General features: G+C 39.4%; 3 protein-coding genes across 3 annotated transcripts; 2 read left to right on the forward strand and 1 right to left on the reverse strand.

The window, feature by feature from the left end:
- Nucleotides 1–181: 181 nt before the first annotated feature.
- LOC100704555 (nucleobindin-2) lies at nucleotides 182–6,923 on the forward strand. Its single transcript, XM_003455419.5, has 13 exons — nucleotides 182–340; nucleotides 838–975; nucleotides 1,259–1,366; nucleotides 1,462–1,594; nucleotides 2,045–2,148; nucleotides 3,752–3,937; nucleotides 4,191–4,281; nucleotides 4,423–4,481; nucleotides 4,580–4,672; nucleotides 5,082–5,171; nucleotides 5,484–5,654; nucleotides 5,964–6,018; nucleotides 6,363–6,923. Exons 2-13 carry the CDS (start codon nucleotides 838–840, stop codon nucleotides 6,464–6,466), a joined length of 1,332 nt encoding a protein of 443 aa, XP_003455467.1. The 5' UTR covers nucleotides 182–340; the 3' UTR covers nucleotides 6,467–6,923.
- On the reverse strand, nucleotides 6,528–13,176 carry si:dkey-10o6.2 (2-oxoglutarate-dependent dioxygenase htyE). The gene is made up of 7 exons (XM_003455420.5): nucleotides 12,822–13,176; nucleotides 12,615–12,739; nucleotides 12,475–12,541; nucleotides 10,039–10,195; nucleotides 8,537–8,679; nucleotides 8,172–8,282; nucleotides 6,528–7,908 (listed from the first exon to the last, which is right to left on the reverse strand). The coding sequence occupies exons 1-7, from the start codon at nucleotides 12,972–12,974 to the stop codon at nucleotides 7,729–7,731; spliced, it is 936 nt and encodes a 311-aa protein (XP_003455468.1). The 5' UTR covers nucleotides 12,975–13,176; the 3' UTR covers nucleotides 6,528–7,728.
- An 842-nt stretch (nucleotides 13,177–14,018) lies between these two features.
- Nucleotides 14,019–21,573, forward strand: LOC100697369 (patatin-like phospholipase domain-containing protein 2). The gene is made up of 10 exons (XM_013264200.3): nucleotides 14,019–14,063; nucleotides 15,381–15,552; nucleotides 17,372–17,604; nucleotides 18,770–18,835; nucleotides 19,181–19,390; nucleotides 19,457–19,517; nucleotides 19,685–19,867; nucleotides 19,997–20,138; nucleotides 20,434–20,541; nucleotides 20,843–21,573. Exons 1-10 carry the CDS (start codon nucleotides 14,031–14,033, stop codon nucleotides 21,126–21,128), a joined length of 1,494 nt encoding a protein of 497 aa, XP_013119654.2. The 5' UTR covers nucleotides 14,019–14,030; the 3' UTR covers nucleotides 21,129–21,573.
- Nucleotides 21,574–25,627: the final 4,054 nt, after the last annotated feature.

The raw sequence follows: 25,627 nt of genomic DNA on the forward strand, positions 1-25,627 counted from the left end.
GCCACGTACAGTTTGGCTCAACGCACCTTAAGCCGAGGGGGGGCGGTTGTTGATACACTTTGAGTGACAGGTGTATTGACCAATCGCCTCTCAACGCGACTGTTTTGTGAAAGAAAGTATACTTTCTTAGGCCAATAAGAGAAGCCAGAGGCGGTGCGTTGCCATGGTGAACACAACCTTTTTATATAGGTTGTGGCCAAGGGAGGCTTGTATTGGTGGTTAACAGATGACGGCTGTAAACAAGCTCCGGTGAAGCTCAGGCACTTTGAGGAACACAAAATCGTGAAAGCCAGGTGAAGAATAAAAAAAAGAGGAGAGCAAAATAAGCTCCACGTTACAAGTAAGTATTATTTCACGCGAGGTGACGTTTACTAACGCTGTTCTCTCTGTCTGCTGAGGCTTAGTTAGTGCATTTTCTACATCCATGTAGGTAATGAATTAGCTGGCATCCTCACTGCATGATCCCTACTGAACAACCTGTTCCTTAAACTACACACTCAGTCTGTTTTCTTCACTGTGACTAACAGGTTCACAGCGTTCAACTTAGAAATCTCTAAGAAAATATTCTAAAGCCACCAAACACGTGTGCTGCACGGGCCCTTTCTTATGTGAATTGCTTTTGAGATTAAGATTTATTTGCATAATCTTATCAGTGTTCTGTCTCTATTTGAAGTGTTGACTTGCACCACTTGTTTTTTTTATTTTTTTTATTTTATATAATATATATGTATGTATTATATAAAGATAAGGCAAGTGCTCATTTTGTTGAAACATTTTGTCTGAAACTAACTCCTTTTTTTTTTTCTTATCTATTTTATGTATGCTTTACCTGACCAGATGGTGAGGAGTGAAGCCTTGGCCCGCTGTGGCCTTGTTCTGCTGAGTTTGTGGCTGTGTATCCAGTCAGTGCCTATCAGTGTGGACAAGACCAAAGAAAAGCCTAAAGAGGAGGAACTGGGGCCACCCGAGAGTGCTGTGAGTCACACGGGCAGTGTGAAATAAAGGGATATCCTATTAAAATGGGGTCTTACAGCTAAGTAGATAAAGCTCAGGGTGATCCAGACATGAAGTCAGCTGTTTCAGACAGCTTTCAGAAATGCTTGCTGGCTAAAGATAGATGGAAAAACAAACAAGAGCAGTTTCTGTTAAATTAGGTGTAAGTTTTCATTAGAAGAATTCATTGACTGGAAAAAAAAATATCCATAATCGTACTGAATAATGTTACGCATTAACCAGCTAAATGTGGTCTATTTCTCAGGACACTGGGCTGCACTATGACCGCTACCTCAGGGAGGTCATTGAGTATCTTGAGAAGGACCCCCACTTTAGAGAAAAGCTCAAAAATGCCAATATGGATGACATCAAGGTGCACACTCGCAAAAACAGCCCAATATTTTGTAAGCTGGTTGTTGACGTGGACATTTTTTATTGAACTATGGTATGTTGACTTTCTGCTTGCAGCAAGGCAAACTTTCCAAAGAGCTGAACTTTGTTCAGCACAATTTTCGGACCAAGCTGGATGAGCTAAAGAGGGAGGAGATGAACAGGCTGCGAATGCTCATAAAAGCTAAACACGACATCAAGGAAGGAAATGGTAAGTATCCTAAAGAAAGGGGGGAAAAAATGACGTGTCACTGAGAAACTTGAACTTGAAACTTCATAAGTTTGCACAACAACTTCCGTAGTGTAAGTCAGTCCATTAGTTGTGTCATTAAATGCAGAACTTAGCTCTTGAAAGAAAATTATTATCCAAATTTAAATTTTGATCATTAATAGAAGAAGCAGTATAAACGTTCATACAAAATAGATTAATGCATTAAGTGTAGATAGAGAAAAGAAGTAAAGATAGAAGTCATAGGTCAATTTCTTTATGCATTGATATTCATGTAACCCTTTAACTCTTTCTAGAATAAATGTATTTAGTTTTGATACAAAATGTGTTGGTAAAACCCAGCGGAAAAGAATAACCATGACACAACTCCGAAAAACCAAGTGTCTTTGTTTTACAGTTGAATAAATCTAATCATTATTCCTTTTCTTGCAGGCCAAACAGTGGACCACCAGGCCCTGCTCAAACAGTTTGAGCACCTGAACCACAAGAATCCACACACTTTCGAGGTGGATGACCTGGACCGTCTCATCAAATCGGTACACATACACCTAGCCATTAGCGCAGCTACTTGAAGGTTAATACTGACCCTGTTTCTCTGCACTGGTATGGCACAGTCACATTTATAATGACAATTGTTCATGCAGAAATATTGCCATAATTAGCACGGCGTATAGGGAATTCCAGTGAGGGATGTTTTTCAAGATCGCTCGTATATCAGCTCTGTTAACTAGTCTGGCTTTTTTTTAATTTTAGATGTAATAAGTTGGAGGCATTCACAGCTTTGTTCCCTTTGTTGGAGAGTGCTGACTCATTAGAGGTAAATTTGTAAGCTTTGCGAGACCAAAATGTTTCCTGTGTGTGAAATGAGTATAAAAGAATAGTAATGGGGAGGTCGGCTCAATGAGTTTTGCATGCCTCTGTAGTTTTACAACAAAGCTTCCAGTCATGCAGATGTAAATCCTAAAAATATTTTATATAAGTTTTACTTTTCTGTAGCGTTGAGCTTTGCTCTATAATCATCGACCTACTATTTTGCCTTGGCACTGCTTGAGAAATGCAAAGAATGGTGATAAATGAGCATTTGCTTTGTTTTGTATTACCATAGCATTTTCATGCACTTTATACTGAGCAAGTCCTTGCAGGGTTCTAGAGTAAAGAACCATCCAGAGGTTCTAATACAATCAGGCCCAAAGAATAATTTTAAACTCTCAGATCCAGATTTTGAACTATGACAACAGTGTATTTATAGTACTCAGCAAAAGAGTGACTGTTCCAAAAAGGGTACAGTCACTATCAGAAATCCATCCATCCATCCATCCATATATCCATACATCTCTTTTCTTCCACTTATTCATGGTTGTGAGGGGCTGAAGCATACCACAGTTGTCATAAGGCGAACGATAGGGTCCACCTTGAACAGGTTGCCAGTCTATTGGCTAACACATAGTAAACAAGGAGGTACAGGGAGCACTTCAAACAGAAACGCCCTCATGCTGTGAGATGGCAGTACTAAGCATTGCACCACTGTGGGACATTGTCTGTTATTAAGTCCTACCAATACAAAGAGCTTTTAGATTCTAGATACACACACCAGATTACTTTTGCAATCAAACCATTTGTCCAAATATTTTTTTTTTTTTACAAATCAACTTATTATTACTGCAGCTCTCAGGTTTAGGAGGTCAGCTCAGAGGTGCTGTCAAAGGAGTTTGCAAAGAAAAGCGTCTGGACTTCTTTGAGTCCAGACGCTTTTCTTTGCAAACTCCTTTGACTACGATGACCTGGATGACTGAGAACCTTCACAGACTCAGAGGTGCTGTTTATGCATACCCAGTTAGCACTCACTAGTATCCACTAGTAAGCATGCCAGCACTAAATGGATGTATAAATTTCACCGCATGAGCTAAAAAAAGAAGCATGCTATATCTGCCTGGATTGTCTCTGCATTCAATGCTGAGTGATGCAAAGACTGTGACATGGCTAACAAACGTTCAGCTCAACAGTTTGCTTCATCCTCAATGGAACAACTCTGATCAGGCATCTTGATGTTGAATAGAGTCCATCTGTTTCAACGAGGTGCATAAATCTGCAGAATTCAGATGTGAATTCCCCTTCTCAACTTTTTGTTTTTACATCTAGGCGACTAATGACCTGGAGAACTTTGACAAGGACCGCCATGATGAGTTCAAGCAATATGAGATGATGAAAGAGCATGAACGACGGCAACGCCTGAAGAACTTGAATGAGGAGGATCGCAAGAAGGAAGAGGAACACTACGAGGAAATGAAGAAGAAACACGCCAACCACCCTAAAGTCAACCACCCTGTAAGACGCCAGCTATAAAGCAGTTCATTACGAATGCTAAGATTATAGCCCATGCAGGGGAACAAATGACATTTAAGCTGAATGCCATTATTTGGGAAACATGAATGACTTTTTTCAATGATAAAATTAAACTCATTTAGTTGGGCCAATTTTATTTAGACTTATATGCAAGCCATAGAATAAAGATGCTAAATAGTGCTAAATACAAAACAAGAAAAAAGAGAAACCTTGTTGTGTACGTCTGTGTGTGCAGGGCAGTGAGGACCAGCTGAAAGAGGTGTGGCAGGAGGCAGATGGTTTAGACCCAGAAGATTTTGATCCAAAAACCTTCTTCAAAATGCACGGTAACCATAGACCATACACCGAAGGTCCTTTAAGAGCAAAGAATGAATATAGCATTCAGATGTTGTCTTATTTGCTAGTGTGCCAAAACTATGTATGGTTGAAATGAGACACAGATTTCCGTTGTTTGTTTTGTGTTGCAGACAGCAACGGAGACGGCTTCTTTGATGAGAGTGAGCTTGAAGCTCTCTTTACTAAAGAGGTATATGTTTCATGTCTAACTCTGGTTATGCACAGTCTGGGATAATGTAATCTGCAAACGAACAAGTCTCTGAGGTAAAATTTGTGCATTTCATTAAGCTGGAGAAGGTTTACAATCCAGAAAATGAAGAGGATGACATGGTTGAGATGGAGGAAGAGAGACTGCGAATGAGAGAGCATGTTATGAACGAGGTGAGCCACCACAAAACTATAAAATGTACAGATCATTGTCATGTTTATTAGCATTTCTAAAGTATTGATTAGAACTAGCATGTTCGGCTAAAGCACTTTCTGGATGGATGCAAACTGCATTTCGTTGCCCTGTACCTGTGACATGTGCAATGACAATAAAGTTGAATTCTATTCTATTCTATTCTATGTTATGAAGGCATTCCCTGTTGTCAGAATACCATCATAATGTATAATTCATAACAAACGTGTGGCATTGCTGCCTGAAATCTAATGAATGAATTTAAACATCTGTGCATGGAGTAGCTATTTTAGCAGGGAGCTAAAGGTCAGGGCTTTTGGGACGTATCTGGTGAGTGATTTATCTCGATGACAGTTGTTGATCAAAATTGCTTCATGTATTGACATTCAGGTGGACACCAATAAAGACAGGCTTGTATCACTGAGCGAGTTCATAGCAGCCACAAAGAAGGAAGAGTTCTATGAAAAAGACGAATGGGAGGTAAGAGCTAGTAAGGTTTGGCTTCCCTTGGGACATTTTTGTTTGCAGAGTAGTATTAAAAATTAATGTGAACACAATGTTATGTTAGTGTATTAAAATTCAATTCAATTATTCATCAATATGAGCTATGAAACTATGAACTTAGACTCGCGTAAGTGCAACACAATAAACAGCTGTTTTCAGAGATTGTCTACAAAGGGTGAGATTCCAAGTCATTAAACTCCTCAAAAGATTTAACAGCTGATATTATATAATGAAACCAGAAATGTATATGATTTCTTATCACATCATTTAATTCTGTGCCCTCTGCAGACTTTAGATCAGAACCCATTGTACACTGAAGAGGAGCTGAGAGAGTTTGAACAGCAACTGGCCAATGAGAAGAATGACATCAATAAGAAGTCAGCTGAGCTGCAGAAAGAGAGAGAGGAACTTGAAAGAAAACAGGAAGAACTTGATGCTCAGAAGCTGGGGCTGAAACAGGTGAATTATCTGTCAACTATCCATAGCAGATGAAATACAATCTGAAATTAGGATTTTTCTATACAGTTGCTTGACCCTTTCTACAGATGTAAGAATCTGGCCTTACGGCGTGAAACATGTATGGCCTTGCTGAATTGCACTTAAATCTTGTTTTAGAGACTTGTAGACCTGAAACATGCAGGCAATAGCAAACAGTCCTAAACCATTTTTATTTTTCCTAGCAGCATATAAAGGAATTTATAACCTGAGCAGAAATCCCTACTTTTTTTTATGTTTTTAACATTTTTTTGTCCCTCTCTCGCTGCTCAGGCAATGGAAGAAATGGAAAGGGTTAAATCCCAAAACTTAAATGCTGATGTAAAACGTGAGTATGAAATTTATGATAAATAATGCTGGAAACAACAAATCACATGATATTAAAGGTCTCTTAATTGCACTCTCCTTCCCTTTTAACATTTTTTAAAATCAAGTGAAAATTAACCACCCAGTCGAAAACCTGCATCCAGATCCAAAGAACAGCTAAAACAGTTATTTACTTGTGCATCCCGAGTCAAAATACACTTAAAAAGTTGTAGTGAAGGAAATGATGTAGTGATGAAAAGCATTGTTATCCTTTTTAATAAGACAAGATTAAAAGCTTTTTATCATATCCTAATAATCATTTAAATACATCTCATGATTGTATGCACATATGAATCTTTGTTACAGAGCCTGCAGCTCCTCTAACTGCAGGTGAACATGTACCAGGAAACAGTCAGCCACGTCCGCCTGGTCACCAGCAGCAAGATGTACCCGTGCCTGGACATTCTTAGCAGGCCTCACCATCCTGTGTGCGATATGAGTGAGCATGCAAGTGTGCTTGTGTTTTCATGATTTCAATTTTGGGTTATTGTTTAGAATTTTCAAAACACACAGCAACACATAGGGGGGAAAAAGATCTCTTAGTGCCAATGATGCCCTTCCTTCTGCTGGTTAAACCAACTGAATGAGCCAGCCTGGAAATGTGGAGCTGCTCCAGTTTTCTCTGTGGACAATCAACCCTTTTGTTTTTTTGTTTTTTTGATCTTGTATCACAAAAGGACTCTGTTCTCTATTGGAAGTTCTTTGGGGTGAAATGGGGAGGGCAGCTGGCCTGATAACTGAATGTTTAGTTTTGTTCACACTGTAGTTTTACTGCCACTTTGTCCTTAAGGAAATCCTTTCAAAATATTATTTATTTTTATGGTAAAGTGTGAATTATTTTGGAAAGAATAAATGCCAGAAAAGTAAGATTAGAGCCAAAATGAAGTTTTATAGAAAAAGTGTTTCCTTCAATGTGTTTTCAAGCTGTTGTGACCTCTGGATCAGATTAGTGCAGAATAAGAGATTAAGTTAAATATATACAATATGTATTTAAATGTTATAATTTTTAATAATTGTGTTTGTGACAGTTGTATGGATTATGAAGTGGTTGCCTGGATGTCAGTGGTCAGGAGTGTCTGTGAATTTGTGTTTATTTATTCTCGAACCACTGTAAATGAAATGAATGCAGTAGGTTGAAATTTGCCTTGTAAAAATCAGAATTAAACTCCAGAAGGAAGCACAAGGTAAAAAACAACAACTTATTTTTTTCACTACAGACTAATAGCAAAGCAAAGATGGACACAAAATACTTTGAAGAGTTAATGTAAAATACACTGGTTACTTTATTTTCAAACAACAACCTCTCTGCACCCTGGTATATGTGCCGAACTGTTTCTGTTTATTTGATTTTTTTTAAAAGTACTTAAATGTCCAACCAATGTCCTGTGTGAAAAAAAAAAAAAAAAAAAAATCATGAAAATGATGTACAAGGTTTGAATGTCTAAAATTAAGGTGAACGAGCTTGCAGATACAACGTTTCTGTCTCTTATTTTCATCACAAACCTCAAGTTCATCATATGAACACAATTACAAGTTAACATTCAGTTTTATAATTACTGTAGAATCTGAAGTGACATAATCATACTTCTGACAATAACTCACTGAACATGATTTAGAAACCCCCCCCCCAAAAAACTTTATTAATCAAATGGTTAGAATGGTGGGTTCAAATTCAGCTCCTTCCATATGATTCGTTGAATCGTTCAGTGAGATAGGCGCCTGCTGTAACTGGCGGATATTTGTTGGAGCCATCACAGCAGGTGATCAGAGCCTCGTCATCTGGCTGGACAAAGTAAGCCAGAGACTGCCGTGTGCCGGAGTCTCCGACAGGGGGCAGCAAAACCCTGTGGAGCTAAGAAACAACAAGCAAAACTAAACTATAATCCTAATGCCATGGCATATGCAAAAACTTTTTTGGGAAGCATTTTAACTCTGTTGGCTTCAAAACAGATCATGGGTCACAAAAACATATCTAGAGTTAAAGTAGGTGAAACCTTTCTTATTTCCTATAAATGACCCAATCTGACATATGTAGTCGCATTTACTTTTCCACTTACAGTGCATTTTTATAATCTTGTCATAAAACTTTGGGGCGAAAATATCCCCTTCACTCACCACAGAGATGAACTGATCACTCGTCCAGCGCTGCATCAGGTCAGCGATATTGATGAGGATGGCTCCGGGGATACAGGGAACAGGGATGAATTCACCTGAGCGTGTACGCACCTGACGGTCAAACAGTGTCAGGAGGATAACAGGATTATTTGATGCTTTGCTTGACTTTAACACATAATGTGTTACTGACTAAACAAAACACATCACTGACAATTGAAGAAACAGTGATGAAGGCTGTTTAAAGTGGCACACCACAGGAATTCCAGCTTAAGTGAGTTTGTAAATTAATCAGACCTATTTTCAGTATGTTACCAAGCAACATGTGCTTGTGTGTCCCAGTGGTACAGGTGGATATACGGGCTTACCTGCAGACCTTCTGAGCTCTGGAACAGCAGAGTAATGCTGCCATAGTCTGAATGCTCTCCACATCGCAGCTGGCCTTCCTTTGCTTTCTCACAATTCACTGGTGGGTAGTAGAGAGATCGCAGTGTAGTGCCATTTTTGTCAGCTAGAGGAGACACCGCAGTGTTGTCAATGCAGTATATCTCTTGTTTGTTTGTACCAATGTATGGACCAATCCTCCAAAACCGTAATCTGGTCTGCCTTGAGGTTACACTTTACAAAAAAAAATTATCTTCCAGGATTAATTTTTGTTAGAAGTTCAGTCATTTCCCTTGTTTGTTACTCGCATTTACATGTGTCTTGTATTTCTATTCATTTTTTTAATTTATTTTGTGCTGTACTTTTATGTTATTTTTTAATTTAAGTGAAGAGCTATATAAAGTACTTATATAAATATATAATATATAGTACATAAATTAAGCTAACATGTCTTGGTTGAACATTTTGCCCTTATTAGAGACTCTGAACTACCGTTTTGGACTTTTTCTGAATGCTTCATGTAAAATCGACGACGAACAGGATCAGGAAATTGACGCTCTGCGCATTGCAGTAATGCAACACAGGGTAGCATTGGACATGATTCTCGCCGAGAAAGGAGGACTATGTGTCCTCTTTAACAACACATGTTGCACATACATTCCAGATAATGTGCACTCACCGAACATGACTGATGCTCTGAAAACACTCAGACAACTTCGGGATGCACAACAACGAGACTATGCCACAAACACAGAAGACTGGCTTACGTGGCTTTTAAGCGGCTCTTGGAAGTCCCTGCTGATTAAAGGACTTGTTTTTGTTGGTGTTCTTCTGCTGTTATTGTGTCTTTTCACTTCATGTGTCATACCTTGTTTGAAGAACATGGTGTCAAAAATGGTAACTGCTAACATTTCATTCAGTTTTTCATTATGTTTGATTTTCATTATGTTTATGCTTAAAAGTACATTTCATTATCTAAATGTGTTTGCTCTTTCAGTATTCAGCTTAAATGGGGAAGTTACACTCTGTGCAGACTCCTAAATGGGGAAGCTACACTCTGTGCAGACTCCTAAATGGGGAAGCTACACTCTGTGCAGACTCCACAGGAAGCCTGCACGCAGCACAGTTCTATTTTATCTCTTCCTGTACATGCTATGAAAAAGCTATGAATAAAGGCTGCTTTTACTGCAGGGCGCGAGTCTCCCTGAGTCTCACCCGTGTACACGTTAACCTGTCTGAGCGTTTTTATTCTGACCTGAGTTGCAATACAGGAAAACTCCTGACAGTATTCTTCCTAATTTTGTAGAATTAGATACTGCCAGTTTTTGTGTGTGTGTGTGTGTGTGTGTGTGTGTGAATAAAACCTTCTCACAAGGTCCATACGATCTGGGATCAGTGACCGCCCCTCATGACATGTAGCTTGAACACTTAGTAAAACTGATCCTATGTCACTGTACACTGGGTACAGTGTATGGGGTAAACATACTTCCTATTAAACGGTGTGCACTCAAGAAGACTTCTGGGTCGAGTCCCAGACTGTGGGCCATCACCCTCAGCAACCGCAGACTCAGCTCTTTGCAGCGCAGATAAAAGGATGTCTGGAACTCCTGGAAACTTTTCAAACTGCCTGACGATGGCCATTTCTACAACAGAAAACAACAGAACCACATTAGAGTCTGACTAGTGATAATACTGATATTGATATCTTAAAGTACCCATACTATGCTCATTGACCTACTTATAGTTTCAGTGGTACAATAGGATAGGTTTATGCTTTAATGTTCACTACATAAAATTTTTGTTATCCTGGACTTTACTGTATCAGCTCATGTTGTTTTGTTATAATGTGTATTTAATGTATGAGAATGAGTCTGTAACCTTGCTGGTACTATTAAAAGTGCATAGCAGCTGAAAACAGATTCCAACCGATGGCTTGTTTGTATTACTCTCAATGGGGTGTGTTTGTGTCACTATTTTAATGTTTGTTTTCTTGTCAAATAACAAAAAACGAAATATCTAAAAAGAACAAGTTTATCTGGAATTTTGTGATATTAAGATGCAGGACATGTCAGTGACTTATATTTGGGCATAGAGGTGAGAGGGCTTGATGTTGATTTTGGCTTTTAACTTCAAAATTCAAGAAACAAGGACACTCTGGAGTCCAGAGAAAAACCACCCATGTTTCAGCACCTGTGGTAGTAATATTCACTCTTTCAGATAGTGTTATTCTTCACACTCTTCATTATAATGTTGCTCCAGTTCATTGAGGTGTGTGGTTGTTTTGCTTATGCACAGTTCTGTTAATGTCCAACCACATAATTTCAGACAGGTTGAGGTCTGTACTTTGACCGTGCCGTTACAACACTCTCATTCTCTTCTTTTTCATTCATTCAGTTGTAGATCACCTGGGATCTTTGTCCTTTTGCATGGCCCTATTCTGGTCAACCTATAGCTGTTGGACAGATGGCCTCACATTTGATTCTGTCAAAGGATTTCAGGATTTTGGGATTTTTATTATGTTATGCTTAAAAGTACGTTTCATTATCTAAATGTGTTTGCTCTTTCAGTATTCAGCTTAAATGGGGAAGTTACACTCTGTGCAGACTCCACAGGAAGCCTGCACGCAGCACAGTTCTATTTTATCTCTTCCTGTACGTGCTATGACAAATAGCTATGAATAAAGGTTTCTTCTACTGCAGGGTGCGAGTCTCCCTGAGTCTCACCCGTGTACACGTTAAACCTGTCTGAGCGTTTTTATTCTGACCTGAGTTGCAATACAGGAAATCTCCTGACAGATTCTAAAATACTTTGGCATGCAGAGGAGTTCATGACCAACCAGTGACTAAGGGCCCAGATCCTGTAGCTGCAAAACAAGCCCAATTTATCACCAGTGTGCTTGAGAGTTAGGATGAGGTGTTTGTGCTAATATGCTGTTTTTGGTCCCTGATAAACAAGGTGCTGTACACTGTAGCCAAACATCTCTGCTTTGCTCACGTTTGTCCAAAGAAGAGATTGAGGAGTCTTGGACAGTGCAAACCTAAGCCATGCTGTCATGTTCTTTTTAGTGAGTAGAGGTTTTGTGCTGGAAACCCTTATGAACAAGAAGCCATATTTTTTTCAGTCTTTTCCTAACTGGAACTTCATGAACTTTAACATTTAACTTCCAACTGAGGCCTATGGTGATGTAACTTTATTTCACTAAGCACTGATTTACAAGTACAAAATAGTTATGACCACATTTTGAGCCCATATGCATGCTCTGACCTTGGAGTGAACTTGCTAGGATGTCCATTCCAGGTATTGGCGACCGTCAAGCCTTTGAGTCGCCGAGCAGCTGAATAGGGGAATAATGTTGACGCGCCCGCTGATCAAACGTAAATCAAAGTTCCAGATTAAAAACTTCTTTATTTGTTATCAATCCTTAAAATCCGTAGAAAAGCAGTGACAAAAACATTCTAAAATGGGCGGTCAGCAAAAGTCGACTTCCCCCATCACCCACTCATTCACAAATTCCCTCACGACCTGAACAGGTGATATAGCAATCACTATTACTATTACCGACACCACGTGACCCAAAGCTACGCCTATCCACAACACCAGGGATGACTGTGTAATTGTGTTAAGATTATGGAATTGCCTCTGGAGAAAGCCTCCTCCAGACCAGCAAACTGCCAAAACCTCTGCTCATATAGAGTTGGTTACACTTGCTAATTATCAGTTAATTATGTGCATTTGATGCAATCAAGTGTATTCAATTAGCAGCACCCCTGCTGCTACTTGCCCTCTTAATAGGTGTGATTGTGACTGATAACCTTATGGCACCATGCAGTTGTTGTGTCTGAGCCCACATTCTTAAGGTTAATCATAAAATAAATAAATTGATGAAAAGAAACGATCAAGGCTTTTGCCTCCGAGTTATTACTATATCAGGACGAAGGGAGGCAGTGTTGAAAGACTCCTTCAGGTCCCCAGGTCGACGTGGATTCAACCTATAAAGAAATTATCCGAATTTAAACTCTCTTCCGCAGATACGCATTAAAGTATAAAACGTATGCTTCCTACCTCTCCGTCTCCAATGACACCCATCCGTGGTTAGGGTTGTTCACGAAACTTTTCCTGCTGAAGGGTTGCTTCAGTTCATCTGGCTGCAGGAAGAATTTCTTGGATATGTCCATAACACAGTCCACCTATCCAAACACACCAGAGGAAAAAGACGGATTCCAGTGTAAGTTCCTCGTAAATAATTTGATTCTATCTAACTGGCCTCACCTCCTCCTGAGTAATCCCCGTGTTCCTCAGAAATGCAAAACCAACATCTGTAAAAGCTGATTTCAACTCTGTGCTTAAACTCTGCAACTGCTCGTCAGCGACATCCTTCTCGCTCAGTCTGTAGGCGCCGAAATCCACAACTGGGATGTTCATTGTAAAAAAAAACACTAAAGTTTCTTCAGTAAAAACAGCGTCGGGTTAAAAGACAGCCTGAGCTGAACGCGAACTGTAAAAGTAAATCGCAAATCAGGGGCGATTTTAGCCCATTTTGGGAGGTGCTTCAGCACCCCCAAAATGAATCAAAGCACCCCCAAAGATTTCTTACTTTTTTTTTGACAATATTTGCTGTTTGTGTGACACACTACTAAAAATATAAAAAGCATACAGTACTTGGTTGAGACGGAACATTTTAACAACAAAAGTATAGATAACCCCTTCCCCCTCCCAAAATGGTTTGTTCCAGCTCGCCCCCACTCTGGCTCTAGGGTCGTTGCTGCCAGAGCGATGGTAGCTGAGACGCAGCAGAGCGGAGGTGGAGTGCATTAACTTTCAGTTACTCTTTATGTAGTTAGATAGGAGTCATGTTTCTGTTTAGCTGAAAAACCTTACACCAGGTAACCTGCAGTGTAGAAAACGTGTTTTCCGACGATGTTTGCTACCCTACAATCCGTCCTACTCTGTAGTAAAATCAGCGACATTTGACCGTCCAGTTGCTCCCACTGAAATGTATACAGCCTATTTAAAATCTAAAACTTAAAATTGTCCGTAGCCTGCTGTTGTTACCACTGTCCTGTTTGAAATGGATACTAACTAGCTAACTGACTGGATGCCCATTAACCTTATAACTCCTGTTGTGTGTGTGTGTGTGTGTGTGTGTGTGTGTGTAGAGAGAGAGAGGCAGCCAGGTTCATAATGGATATAAGGAAGTTTTTTCAAAAACAGGAGCCACATTCAGGTAAAAGTGTAAGAACAAATGATCCATCAATAAATGATAATGTTGGATCAGTGTTTCAGTATTTTATATCTTTTATTAGATGTTCATGTGGTTTGGTTATTTGCCTTTTGGTTGAAAGTACACTGAGAGAGGACTTTTTGTTAGTGATCTTAATAAAAAAATTTTTCATATTAATGTAATTTTTTCATCTAATTGAATACAATCTATTTGTGTATGATTGTCAGTCCAAAGAAGGAGAGAGGAAAGAGGAGAACATGAGGAGAAAGTACAAGGTCAGGAAGAACCAGGTAAGAAAACAGACAGGGAACAGTGACAGGCAAAACAGAAACTGTTAAACTGACAAAGAGAAAAAACCTGATTTTACTCGTACAGTCTGGAAGTTGTGTCCTCCCTATATTAAAGCTGCTATACAGAATCTGCAAAACAAACTGGGTTGAAACATTTTTGACCCTCTTTAACAACATTCCAACATAACATTATCATTGATTGGGGAGATTAAAATTAATGATATATTTTTATGTGGTTCAGCCACAACTCTACTAAAACCTCAGCCAGTAATAGGTAGGCCAACTTTTGGACCGTCCAGTTGTCTGTATGACTGCCGCATACAGACTTATGCGGCAGAGAAACACTTATCAGTGTTTCTCAAACTTTTTACAGTGTGTACCACCTGAGAAAAATGTCAAGCTCTCCCAAGTACCACTATGAAAGCATGAAACTCATAAATCTTACAACACAAAATTAGTATCTGCAGTAAAGATTTTTTCATACATTGTATACATTCTACCACAGGCAAAGTTGCCTCCATTTTTATAGTTTTTTATTAATATTTTGTAATAATTTATTCTGTTTTGGGAGTGTTTTTTATGTATCTGTATTATATTATACATACACATTAAAAGTGAATCTCTGTCCAAAACATGCACTCAGTTTACTTCTTACTCACTATGAGCATCATTTAAATAACCTTTATCAGATTTATGATTTTGTTACAGACTTCTCAAAAAAGTGTTTTGCTTTTCTTTCACAAATGTGGGGGTTGTGTTAAAATGTACAAAACGGTGATGTCATGTTTTGTGAGGACCCAGGCAGAGAGACTTGATGAATTTAAGAATCTTATGATTTAATAAAGAAATTTGCAGACTTGCACAGAGATGGTAAAATTATGATGACTGATAGCAGAGATGAAGACAACAGACGATGAGAACAGAGAGGATGCAGGGACCGACAGAGACGGGGAAGAAGTCTCATCGTGACGAGTAAAGTTTACCTTGATTGGATGGGCAGCTCTCTGGGTGCTCAGCACCCCCAAAGCTCTGAACCTAGAATCGCCCCTGTCGCAAATGTCCACCACTTGTATCTCCTATCTAGTATCTAGGCTTTCGGTCACATGACATTGTCTAGCCAATAGGAAAAATTCTCTTAATCTTGCCAAATTGTGCAATAGCGGACTATCTTCTCACCTTTGGATGTCCTCAGGTGTGTTGTTGTAAATGTGGCAGCGGGCAATAACTGAGCTAAAAAAAAAAAAGAATTAGCTTCTGCCGTACATTTTTCTTCTCGTGTTGATAAGAACATTAATATCTCAAATGTTTGATTTGAAGAAAGAGTGGAGCATCTCGTTTGCAGGATGCGGGTTCATGGGGATTTACTATGTTGGTGCCACCAGTTGTATCCTTGAACGGTTCCCTCGGTTCATACAAGACGCCTCTAAAATCTATGGAGCCTCTGCAGGGGCTTTGACGGCTGCTGTTCTTACTTTGGGAATACCCCTAGGTGAGTTTTTAGCTTCTTCTATACCTTCACGACCTCCATTTATGTGATTATCTACTATGTAGACAAAACATAGTATCTACTTTGATTATCTAATAGGCATTTATAACAATAGTGAAGAAAGAGGCAATGCCGCTATCAGCATAATATATATATATATATATATATAGTCTTTGCAAAACTGCAGTTAAGTCATAAATTACTTTTTTATGATAAAATGTATTGCTGTTCCGATGGTGGAAAACTGAGCACAAACAAACATTTGTGGGAAATTATAAAGTATTGCTAGAGCTAAATCAATTGCCTGAATCATAAAAAAACAACCTTTGCTGTTTAGTTACAAAAACTAACTAAAAGATTTGTGTCCTATGTAAAAGATCCACTGTGATGTTTATGAGAGACATGGAAAAAGTGAGATATGCAATGTTCTTGTATTTGTCTGATATTATTAAAAAGAGAAGAATTTATATGCAGATGTTGGCCCTTGAACAAAAATGACTTTGGCACCCCTAAGTTATTGTTTTAATTCTCACAAAGTATTTCCTCTCTCGCATCTTTGATTGTCTGCACTTTGCCAGAGATGGTTCTAGTCCCCTCTGCTGTTGCTGCATCTTATTTGATTTAAGAAAACACATACACAGGAAAAGTAAAGTACATTAGCCTAGTGAGCTTACTCGGTATCTCTGATTGGTGACAAGGGAAAGGAAAACAACTTTAGTACAGTGACTGAAGAATTGGCTCTCTGAGTCTCTGTAACAGTTATCGGCTATGATTTTTCTAACATCTTGTTCTGTATTTTTTTTTTTTATTTTTAAATCTGGTGATGTTTTGAATCTGGTGAGTCTATCTGATATTGGATTCACATCATTAAGACTTATCTAACCGTTCAGTGACCCCTAGCACCCTATGGATAGGGAATTGTCTAGCCAATAGGGCGGGGTCTTTTCCAAGCCTGGAAGACACTGCTCCCAACAAGCTATAAATGTTTAATCAGAGGATAAAGGTAATTATTCAGAAAAACTTTGCATTTATTTACAGCAACCCTTATGTCTTAAGGCCCAAGTGGACCCAAGGATCAAGGGTTCAGATTTTTCCTTTAGCTAGATACAGAATCACTCACGCGTTACACAGTCATAATGCGTCACTTTATCTCAAATCAGCCAATTCTTAAAATCTCTCCTGCTCGACTATTTCCATTTTGCATGAAGATTTTATGGTACACAGTTTCTTAACATCAGAATGAACCAGGCTCTGTAGTTTGAGATGGATACATTAAAATGTGTGATAACTTGCTAGTTAAAATATGAAAAAAGTCCAGTGCTCCTGCAAAGTCCCATATTTGATCAGTCATTAATAAAAAAAATTAAAAAGGCAATTAGTGACAGTTTTTGAATGAATGGAGCTGAATTATACAATACTGCAAAATAAAGCATGTAGACTTCTTTTTCACCCAAGACTCTTAGCCACAAACATGAAGAAAAAAAAAATCCCCTTTTCATTCAACTTTCATGCTGGATTGAGCAAATGTGACAACATGTACAACAAAAAGAAAAATATCAGAAGATAGTCTCATCCAAATCAAACAAAAATCCAGATGGTTTCCAGATGGTACTTTAATTATATATATTTTTTTATTTTCACGATTTTAAATTTTCCAATTGTAGAACATTTACTGTTAAACCTTCCCCAATTTGCATAAAAATGTTATCATTTAAAGTGTGGATGTAGAAAGAAAAAAAAGTAAACTAAACAAAAAACACCATGTTTTACAACAAATAACCATTCCAGTGCATGTGATATTGAGTTACTTTTGTTTATGCAGAGAAGTGCTGTGCTGACTTGATGTCAATAGCCAAAGAGGCTAGGAAGCACAAACTGGGACCCTTGCATCCATCTTTCAAACTGCTTCAGAGAGTGCAGGACACTCTGCTGAAGCATCTACCAGAAGATGCCCATGTTCGAGCCTCTGGGAAGCTCAGCGTGTCCCTGACCAGAGTGTCTGATGTGAAGAACGTACTAGTGTCAGAGTTTGACAGCAGAGAAGAGCTCATTCAGGTATATTTTACAGCTTGGAGCCATTTTCATCCAGCAAAACTCTTCAAGGTTCAAGATACAATTTATTGTCAGAATTCCCAACTTTATAAGTATACAAAAAAAGGATCAGATATGACTACTGATTATACAGCTATCACTGTTTTCCTCATTGCTAAAATGGATTTAAAGGCACAGTGTGTAAAATCTCAACACTAGATGTCAGTAGGGTAGCAGTCAATTGAACTCTGTTTTATGACTCCTTTCCTGAATTTCTGTTTTCAAGTGCATAATCAGAGCTGCTACAGAACAAAAACTCTGTCATTCATCTCTTATTACTGTCAGTTTGCTAATTACCAATCTGTGTCCACATCTATTTACACTGCAGGAAGCTATAAAACTTTGTTACAGAAGTCAGCTTGCTGCTGTTAGCTGCTGTTAGTAAAACTTTCTTTAAAGTGGATCTAACATAGTTGGACTTGAACAATGAATAAACTCTCATATTATGTGAGAATGTAATCAAACTGTTTATTAGACGGAAAGTGTGATTTTTAGGATACTCGAACCTCACATTAGTTGGCATAATGTCAGCTTACAACCAGCTATTGTTGTTGTTTAGCCAACTCATTGTCAGCTGTGCACAGACAGGAGGGTCACATATTTAATCTTCTGAGAATAAGTAACTGCAACTATGTCAGGAATAAATAAGCATGTTTATACATGTTTTCATGTGATAGAAACTTGACTTCAGTTCAGGAGATGAGGCCTGAGGTGAGAAGAAAGAGGCTGAGGTAGAAATGAGGGAGGAGAGAGCAGTGGTGGAGGAGGAGAAAGACATGATGATGACAATATACATACTCATGAGTTATATTAGGTATGCGCTTGATCTCTAGCTGCATCGATTAGGTGGATCAGTGAGGTCCATCTCAGCCACTGTATTCCCGATGACAGAGCAACATGGCTCTAATGTATTTTTAAAGGATAATGAGTACATTTTCTTCTGTTAAATAACCTGAAAAAGATCCTACTGTACCATTAAAGGCTGACCAGAAAGACAAGAGACAAGAGACAAGACAAGTAGAAAAGATTTTTTGAGAAACTAGGTAGAGGAATAATTCTGTTGTCCTCTCTGGCATGGATGAGTTTGTGTTTCTACATCCAACATGACATAATATCTGACCTTTTCTAGGCCCTCATATGCAGCTGCTTCGTCCCTTTTTACTGTGGTGTCATTCCACCCAGATACCGTGGAGTGGTAAGTATATTAGAAAGTTTGAAATGACAACCCAGTTGACATTACAGCACATAAACAGAGTTACACTTAGTTGTGTAACGGTATTCTGGTTTCTATCTGTGTAGCTGGCAGCATATGGAGACATCTCAAAACTCTGCTTGTGTCTTATCCTGATTTGTGAAACCAGGTTGAATTAAGGTTAAAGTAAATGTTATCTGGATGACAGATATGCTAAAAATGATTGAACCTTCATCAGAAACTGTGTACAGATTTTTCAGTGTTAAATAATCTGAATATCTGATTCTATGTGGTTGTGACATGGACCAAGATTATACCTAATGACAAACAGCTTACCTTTCCACTCAGCACTATGTGGACGGCGCTGTCACTGACAACCTGCCGGGTTGTCAACTGAAACAGACAATCACATTCTCACCATTTGCTGGCGAGAGTGATATCTGTCCCCAGGCAAGCACACTAAACCTCCCTGAGGTGCGCTTCAACAATGTCAGCATTCAGGTCAACTCAGAGAACCTCTACAGAGTAACCAGCACCTTCTTCCCTCCAGAGCCTGAGGTGTGTTACAGATTTGTGTAGAATTCTGTTATTTTCATCAGTTTTCATCAGTTTGAATTTTTACAGGCAATGGCTGAAATTTGTCACAATGGCTACAGGGATGCTTTTCGTTTCCTACAAGAAAACAGTAAGGACGTTGATAATGGCTGCTAAATATTCATGAGAATAAACTGGCTCCAAAAGATTTAACTCAAAACAAAAGATACAAAATAGACTGGGAACCAGTCCATAGAAGCGTTTGTCAGATTTTTTTTCTTTACTCCTTATCACATTGGACTTCTTTGCTTATCACAGATCTGATCAGCAGTGAGTGTCCCATAAGAAATCTGGCGATCGATTCATTTAAATATGTCTGTTGTGAAGTGGTGAAGGAGTCCAGTGTGAAGGCGCAGCAGGATGGATTGAACCCACTTTGGGAAGATCACTCATGGTTGGATCCGCACCTCGTAGAAAATCTCCCGATTGAAATTCAAAGGGGTAAGGACAGTTAGCCTGTGATGAGTTCAGCAGGGAAAATACAGCAGACAGATAATATACCATTGAGCCAGTGCAATCATTTTTTTAATGCAGTCGAAGTAAATATGTTTGTCATTGTATTTGTGTCAGTGCTATGCGTGGCCTGCAGAGAGACACGTACTACTGATGGTCTGTTCTCTTACATGACTGGGTACCTGCCAAAGAAAGTGACTTCTTACATACAGATCCCCTATTCTCTGCCTGTTGAGTTGGTCAGCTCTCTATCCCAGAGGTACTTACTTACTATTCTTTGTTGGATCCACCACATTCAAAAATAAGATCAAAAACTGTTCTTTTGTTGTTGATGCCAAAAATGTATTTTTCATTCTCAGTAAAAATTAAATAGGGATTTTCATTCTGGACTAATATGTCAGTCTAACCTTGAATGTAGGATTTTCTACAGATTATTTCCCCTGTAGTGATAATGCAGATTTTACATCAAAGTGCCAAGTGCTTTGACCTTTCACAGCACCATTATGGATTAATGTCTTTCTCCCTCTCTCTCTCTCTTTTATTGCTTGTTTCAGATTAGTTTACTGGATTCCAGATCTACAGAGGGACATGAGCTGGCTCTATAGCATGGTTGGAGACATATACAAACAAGCATTGAAGGACGACAAAGAGGAGAGTGATAGGTAGGCAGTGAAATGAAGATGTGCTGTACATTCTTCCACTCTTGATAAATGAGCAAGTTGTAATGTGATGTCACTGGTGCAGACATGATATCATATCTCAAAGTACAAATGAGATAAATGTAGTCCTTGGTTTTATAGATGTCCTGAACCAAAGATTTGGATAACATGATTAAAATCTAGATAACGTAACTGTTAAAAAAATCTATGATTAGATTTATTTCTTGGAACAATGGCCATGAGATGTTCTGACAGTGGATTCAGAAGATTTTCCACATATTAATTTCAATGTACTTTTTTCCAGTGAACCACCTCTGCACAGATCTAAAAGCCTGCCGTTAGGCCTGAACCTGTGCAGTGAAGGAGAAGGAGATAAAATCAATTCCTCAGTGACCCCAGAAGCCACTTCTGCCTCTAGCCGTACCTTTACGTGCAACACACACAGTACATTGGCTCACATGCTTCTGATACCACCCACTGGTGGTGGCACGTCTGGGTTTAATGAAACCACCCTAAAACCAAGTGCAGGTAGAGGCTGGGGTTTGGGCAGAGTTATGGGATGGTTGGGAAATTCAACCAAACAAACTTGAAATCTCAAGAAAAGAAAACCCCAAAACAAGGAAAAACAAACTGTGATTGTGTGTAGCCCAGTCTGAGAAACTGCAACACAATTATCTTTTTGGCAGCAGCTGGCAACATCAGCTAAACAAAGAAAACAAATAAACAAATAATGACTTACAATAATCTTTTTTGCCACTGTAATAGGATATAATGAAAAATCCATTTATTTGTGTCATCATGCCTAGATTACTGCAATGCCCTGTTTACAAGCTTAGATAAATCATCTCTTTCTTGCCTACAAACTATGCAAAATGGCATGGCCAGATTACCATGTTCTAGTAAGCAAGCTCACATTGCTCATTTTTTTTATTTAAAAGTATTGTATTTACACTAAATAGAGAGGCTGTAGTCTGTTTACCCCATCTTCTCCTTAAACACACTGCTATTGGCTGTCTTTGATCACAGGCTCAGTCAGTTGTTCCTCACACATCACTGAACACTAAGGGTGGACAGAGCCTTTCAGACACTGGCACTAAGGGCTTGAGATGGTCTCCTACTACAACTATACAACTATACATACCTGATTCTGTGGACTCTTTTAAAATGCATTTGCAAACTTGTCTTTCGTATGTATATATTCCTGCTAATTTTTGTTATTGTGATTCTTCCAAGTTTTTATTCCGTTTATTCTGTAAACTTGTATGGCTCTTTGTGACTACACAGCTGTATAAGTGTTTTATCAATAAACTCCTAATATTTTACTTATGTATGAGTATTTAATGTTTACTTGGCTTTCATTTGGATCCATTCTTCTCACATCATGCCCTGTTTCAAACCACCAAGATGGCCACAGCCATAATGCTCAAATTGGAGCTTTGAGCATTAACAAAAAAATGAACAAACCAGTTTGATGTAAGGTCCAAGTGTCAAATAAATAAATAGAAAAGAGGGTGTGTGTGTGTGTGTGTGTTTGAGCGAGAGAGCTGGGGTGTATTACTGGAGCTGTAAAAGTAAATATGTATCTTGTGGTATTTTTGATTTTGATTTTTTTTTTAAAAAAAATATCTATAGCTCTTGTAACCACATAAATATTTTTCAGATATAAACAATACAAATGAATCAGATATTTGATTTGAACAAAGTCACACATTTAAGTTCAACATTGGGGCAAATAAATAGAATCATTTTGTTTATTTATTTTACCTAATACAATGCTCATCCTCCAGCAGCCACCAGGCCCAGGATCCTCCAGCAGGCACAAACAACTAAGCAGCTTTTTTTGGTGAGTTGCCATTAACTACTACTTCAGAAATGGGGCCTAAGAGAACACCGACCGCTGAGGAAATTGAGGACATTAAAAAGTCACTGGACTTTTTAACTGAAGAAACACCAGCTATCAAGCTACAGCAGAAATATATCCTGGACATTGTCGAGGAGATAAGGTCGCTTCGCAATCAGAATGCAGAGAAGGAGAAACGGATTGTCTATCTGGAGAGCAGGGTCGCGGACCTGGAGCAATACACCAGAATGAACGATGTTAGATTTGCATTGTTGATTGTCATTTATGCTTAGAAATATCTACTCATATATGCTTAGAGTTGTATAATCAATGTCATGTTGGTAGAGGTTTGATCCTTAATAGTCTGCAAAGACTTTGTGTGCATTCCAGAGTGCTCTGGCATTCACACCCACATCCTGGGAGCATGGGAGAGGTCGTACCTTCTCTTATTGTTTTGTGGTAGGATAAACGTATCTATGTCTGTTTTAGGCTAAGTGCCTTTTGTTTAGATGAACTGCTGGACTTCCAGACCAGCAGGTTTAGGGAAGTCGTTTATGGGGTCACAAAGAGTACCTTGCCTGTGCGTTGTGTAAGTATATGTGTGTGTGTGTGTGTGTGTGTGTGTGTGTGTGTGTGTGTGTGTTATGGGGGTCACACTCTGACCACACACACACACACACATATACTTACACAACGCACAGACAAGGTACTCTTTGTTTGTATGTAGACGTCATATGCATATTCATGTAACCTCAATAAAAGACCAGTGTTACGGGGGAGCGGACGAGAGCGACTGGGGTCAAGCGAAGGAACGGCGCTTGTCACACACACACACACACACACACACACACACACATATACTTACACAACGCACAGACAAGGCACTCTTTGTTTGTGTGTAGACGTCATATGCATATTCATGTAACCTCAATAAAAGACCAGTGTTACGGGGGAGCGGACGAGAGCGACTGGGGTCAAGCGAAGGAACGGCGCTTGTCGTGGTTCTCTCCCTCATATATGAGTGACACAAAGAACTTTGCCTACTTGGTGTTCAATGCTTTTGCTGTGTAGTTGAATTGTCTTGAACATTCCAGCGAATAGGTTTAAGCTACGAACCTATCATTAATTGGTCCTCTGAGCCGGAGCCCTGGAGTCGACATTCACCGAGGGGAGAAGAGACACGCTGAAAGACTGACGTCAGCCAGGAAGTTCCTGTAGTAAAGTCCCGAGACGTGAGAATTTGTCATCGGGCCGGTGGATTTAGCTGTCTGTCTTTTCTCCTCCATAGAGCAGCATCTGCATTACAAAGGCAGTGGTATGTGGAGTGCAATAGAGTTAGGTAACGGTTTGTGTGGGTGTGTGTGGTGGGGGGGAGTGGGAGAGCCGGTAGTGAGTTCAAGAGTCTGATGGCTTGTGGGAAAAAGCTATTTCGCAGCCTGGAGGATTGGGCCCCGATGCTGCGATAGCGTCGGCCAGATGGGAGGAGAGAAAAGAGTGCGTGTGAGGGGTCAAGCATGATGCAGGAGGCCTTGCTGATGCAGAGCTTGGTGAAGATGTCCTGTAGCAGGGACAGGTTCAGGGACAGGTTGTTCTCGCTGCACCAGAACGCCAGCTGCTGAACCTCATCTCTGTACGCCGACTCGTCGTTGTTGCTGATGAGCGAACCTGATGATGTGGTTGGAGCTGTGTAGAGCAGTGCAGTGTCAGGACAGCGAACAACAGTGGGATGAGAACACTGCCTTGAGGAGCTCCTGTTCTCAGTCTGATGGTGCTGGAGATGTTGTCGCCGATTCTGAAGAGCTGTCTCGGTTTTACTGACCTGCTGGGAGGCAGATGTTCAATCTTCAATCTTAGGCAGAATATCCAGTGATGAGCAGCTTCTTTGTACTTCCTGTTTCACTGTTGTTTCTTCTCCCAGCAGATGACTTTCTTATTTTGGAATCATATATTATATCTGAGGAAACCTGCTGTAAACTGCAGTCTGTGCACTTAATAAACAATGAAAATATATATTTTATGTTATTAAAATAAGATATGTAAAAGGACTTTGATGTGTGTGAGTGACTTCTATTGTTATATCATACACTGATTAGTTTTCTCTGAAATCTAAACAGAAGAAACAAAGAGGTATTCACCCTCCGCCTCTTCCTTTTCTCTGTACAAATATTATATTTTATTATAACTTTCTTGTTAAACAGAATTCAGATGATGGTGACAGTCTCACCCTGGCGGTTCAGCTCCTTTCCTCGTCCATCAGGTCAGAGGTCATTTCACTGTCTTCCATAAACTGCTGGAAGCCCAGAAGATTAAGGCAGCGGGTCCTTAAACTGAAAAGAACATTGATTACGACACAGAATCACAAACATAATTACATACAGTAGTGTGCAAAGGTTTCATCAATCAACAAAATGCAGTGAATGAACAAAAGAGAAATCTAAATCACGTCACATTTTGAAGGAACTCAGCTGGTCGGTTGTTCCAAAGATCTTGGAGAACTAACCACAGATTTTCTGTGGATACAGGCTTCCTCAACCCCTTCTGTCTCTTCATGTAATCCCAGACACATTCGATGATGTTAAGATCAGAGCTCTGTGGGGGCCGTACCATCACTTCCAGTACTTCTTGTTCTTCTTTACACTGAAGATAGTTCCTAATGACTTTGGCTGTGTGTTTGGGGTCGTTGTCCTGCTGTAGAATACATTTGGGGTTAATAAACAATCATTAATCATTCATGAACTGAATTGAATGGAATGAATTGAACTGAAGATTGCTATACATGCATTTATTTCCTCACGCTTGGACTACTGTAACTCACTGTTGATGTATCTAAGCAAAGGTTCTCTGGATCGTCTGCAGGTTGTGCAAAACGCTGCCGCTAGGGTTTTGACAAAATCTGTATTCACATGTGACACCGTTCCTATCTCAGCTACACTGGCTTCCTGTTGAATTCAGAGGCCATTTTAAGATCCTGGTCTTGACTTTTAGATCAGAGATGTTGGCACCAGCCTACATCTCTGATCTGCTACAGCCCTACATCCCTAGCAGGTGCCTCAGGTCATCTGATCAGGGCTTACTTGCTATAAAACAGACTAAGATCAGAACTAAGGGTGATGGAGCTTTTGCCACTGTGGCCCCTAGACTGTGGAACTCTCTCCCCCAAACCTTAAGAATTGTGGACGCAGTAGTTGTTTTTAAAAAAACAACTCAAAACTCACCTTTTTAAAACTGCTTTTGGTTAATTTTTGCCTG

The sequence above is a fragment of the Oreochromis niloticus genome, linkage group LG7 (genome assembly GCF_001858045.2).
Source record: "Oreochromis niloticus isolate F11D_XX linkage group LG7, O_niloticus_UMD_NMBU, whole genome shotgun sequence".
Taxonomy (NCBI): domain Eukaryota; kingdom Metazoa; phylum Chordata; class Actinopteri; order Cichliformes; family Cichlidae; genus Oreochromis; species Oreochromis niloticus.

Coding starts and splice junctions, on each gene's coding strand:
- LOC100704555 (XM_003455419.5), top strand. CDS start 838: ATGGTGAGGAGTGAAGCCTTGGCCCGCTGTGGCCTTGTTCTGCTGAGT. Junction 976..1,258: donor TGGGGCCACCCGAGAGTGCT/GTGAGTCACACG, acceptor TCTATTTCTCAG/GACACTGGGCTGCACTATGA. Junction 1,595..2,044: donor CGACATCAAGGAAGGAAATG/GTAAGTATCCTA, acceptor CTTTTCTTGCAG/GCCAAACAGTGGACCACCAG.
- si:dkey-10o6.2 (XM_003455420.5), bottom strand. CDS start 12,974: ATGAACATCCCAGTTGTGGATTTCGGCGCCTACAGACTGAGCGAGAAG. Junction 12,740..12,821: donor CGGGGATTACTCAGGAGGAG/GTGAGGCCAGTT, acceptor GTGTTTGGATAG/GTGGACTGTGTTATGGACAT. Junction 12,542..12,614: donor GTGTCATTGGAGACGGAGAG/GTAGGAAGCATA, acceptor ATTTCTTTATAG/GTTGAATCCACGTCGACCTG.
- LOC100697369 (XM_013264200.3), top strand. CDS start 14,031: ATGAGGAGAAAGTACAAGGTCAGGAAGAACCAG. Junction 14,064..15,380: donor ACAAGGTCAGGAAGAACCAG/GTAAGAAAACAG, acceptor TTTGATTTGAAG/AAAGAGTGGAGCATCTCGTT. Junction 17,605..18,769: donor GCAGAGAAGAGCTCATTCAG/GTATATTTTACA, acceptor GACCTTTTCTAG/GCCCTCATATGCAGCTGCTT.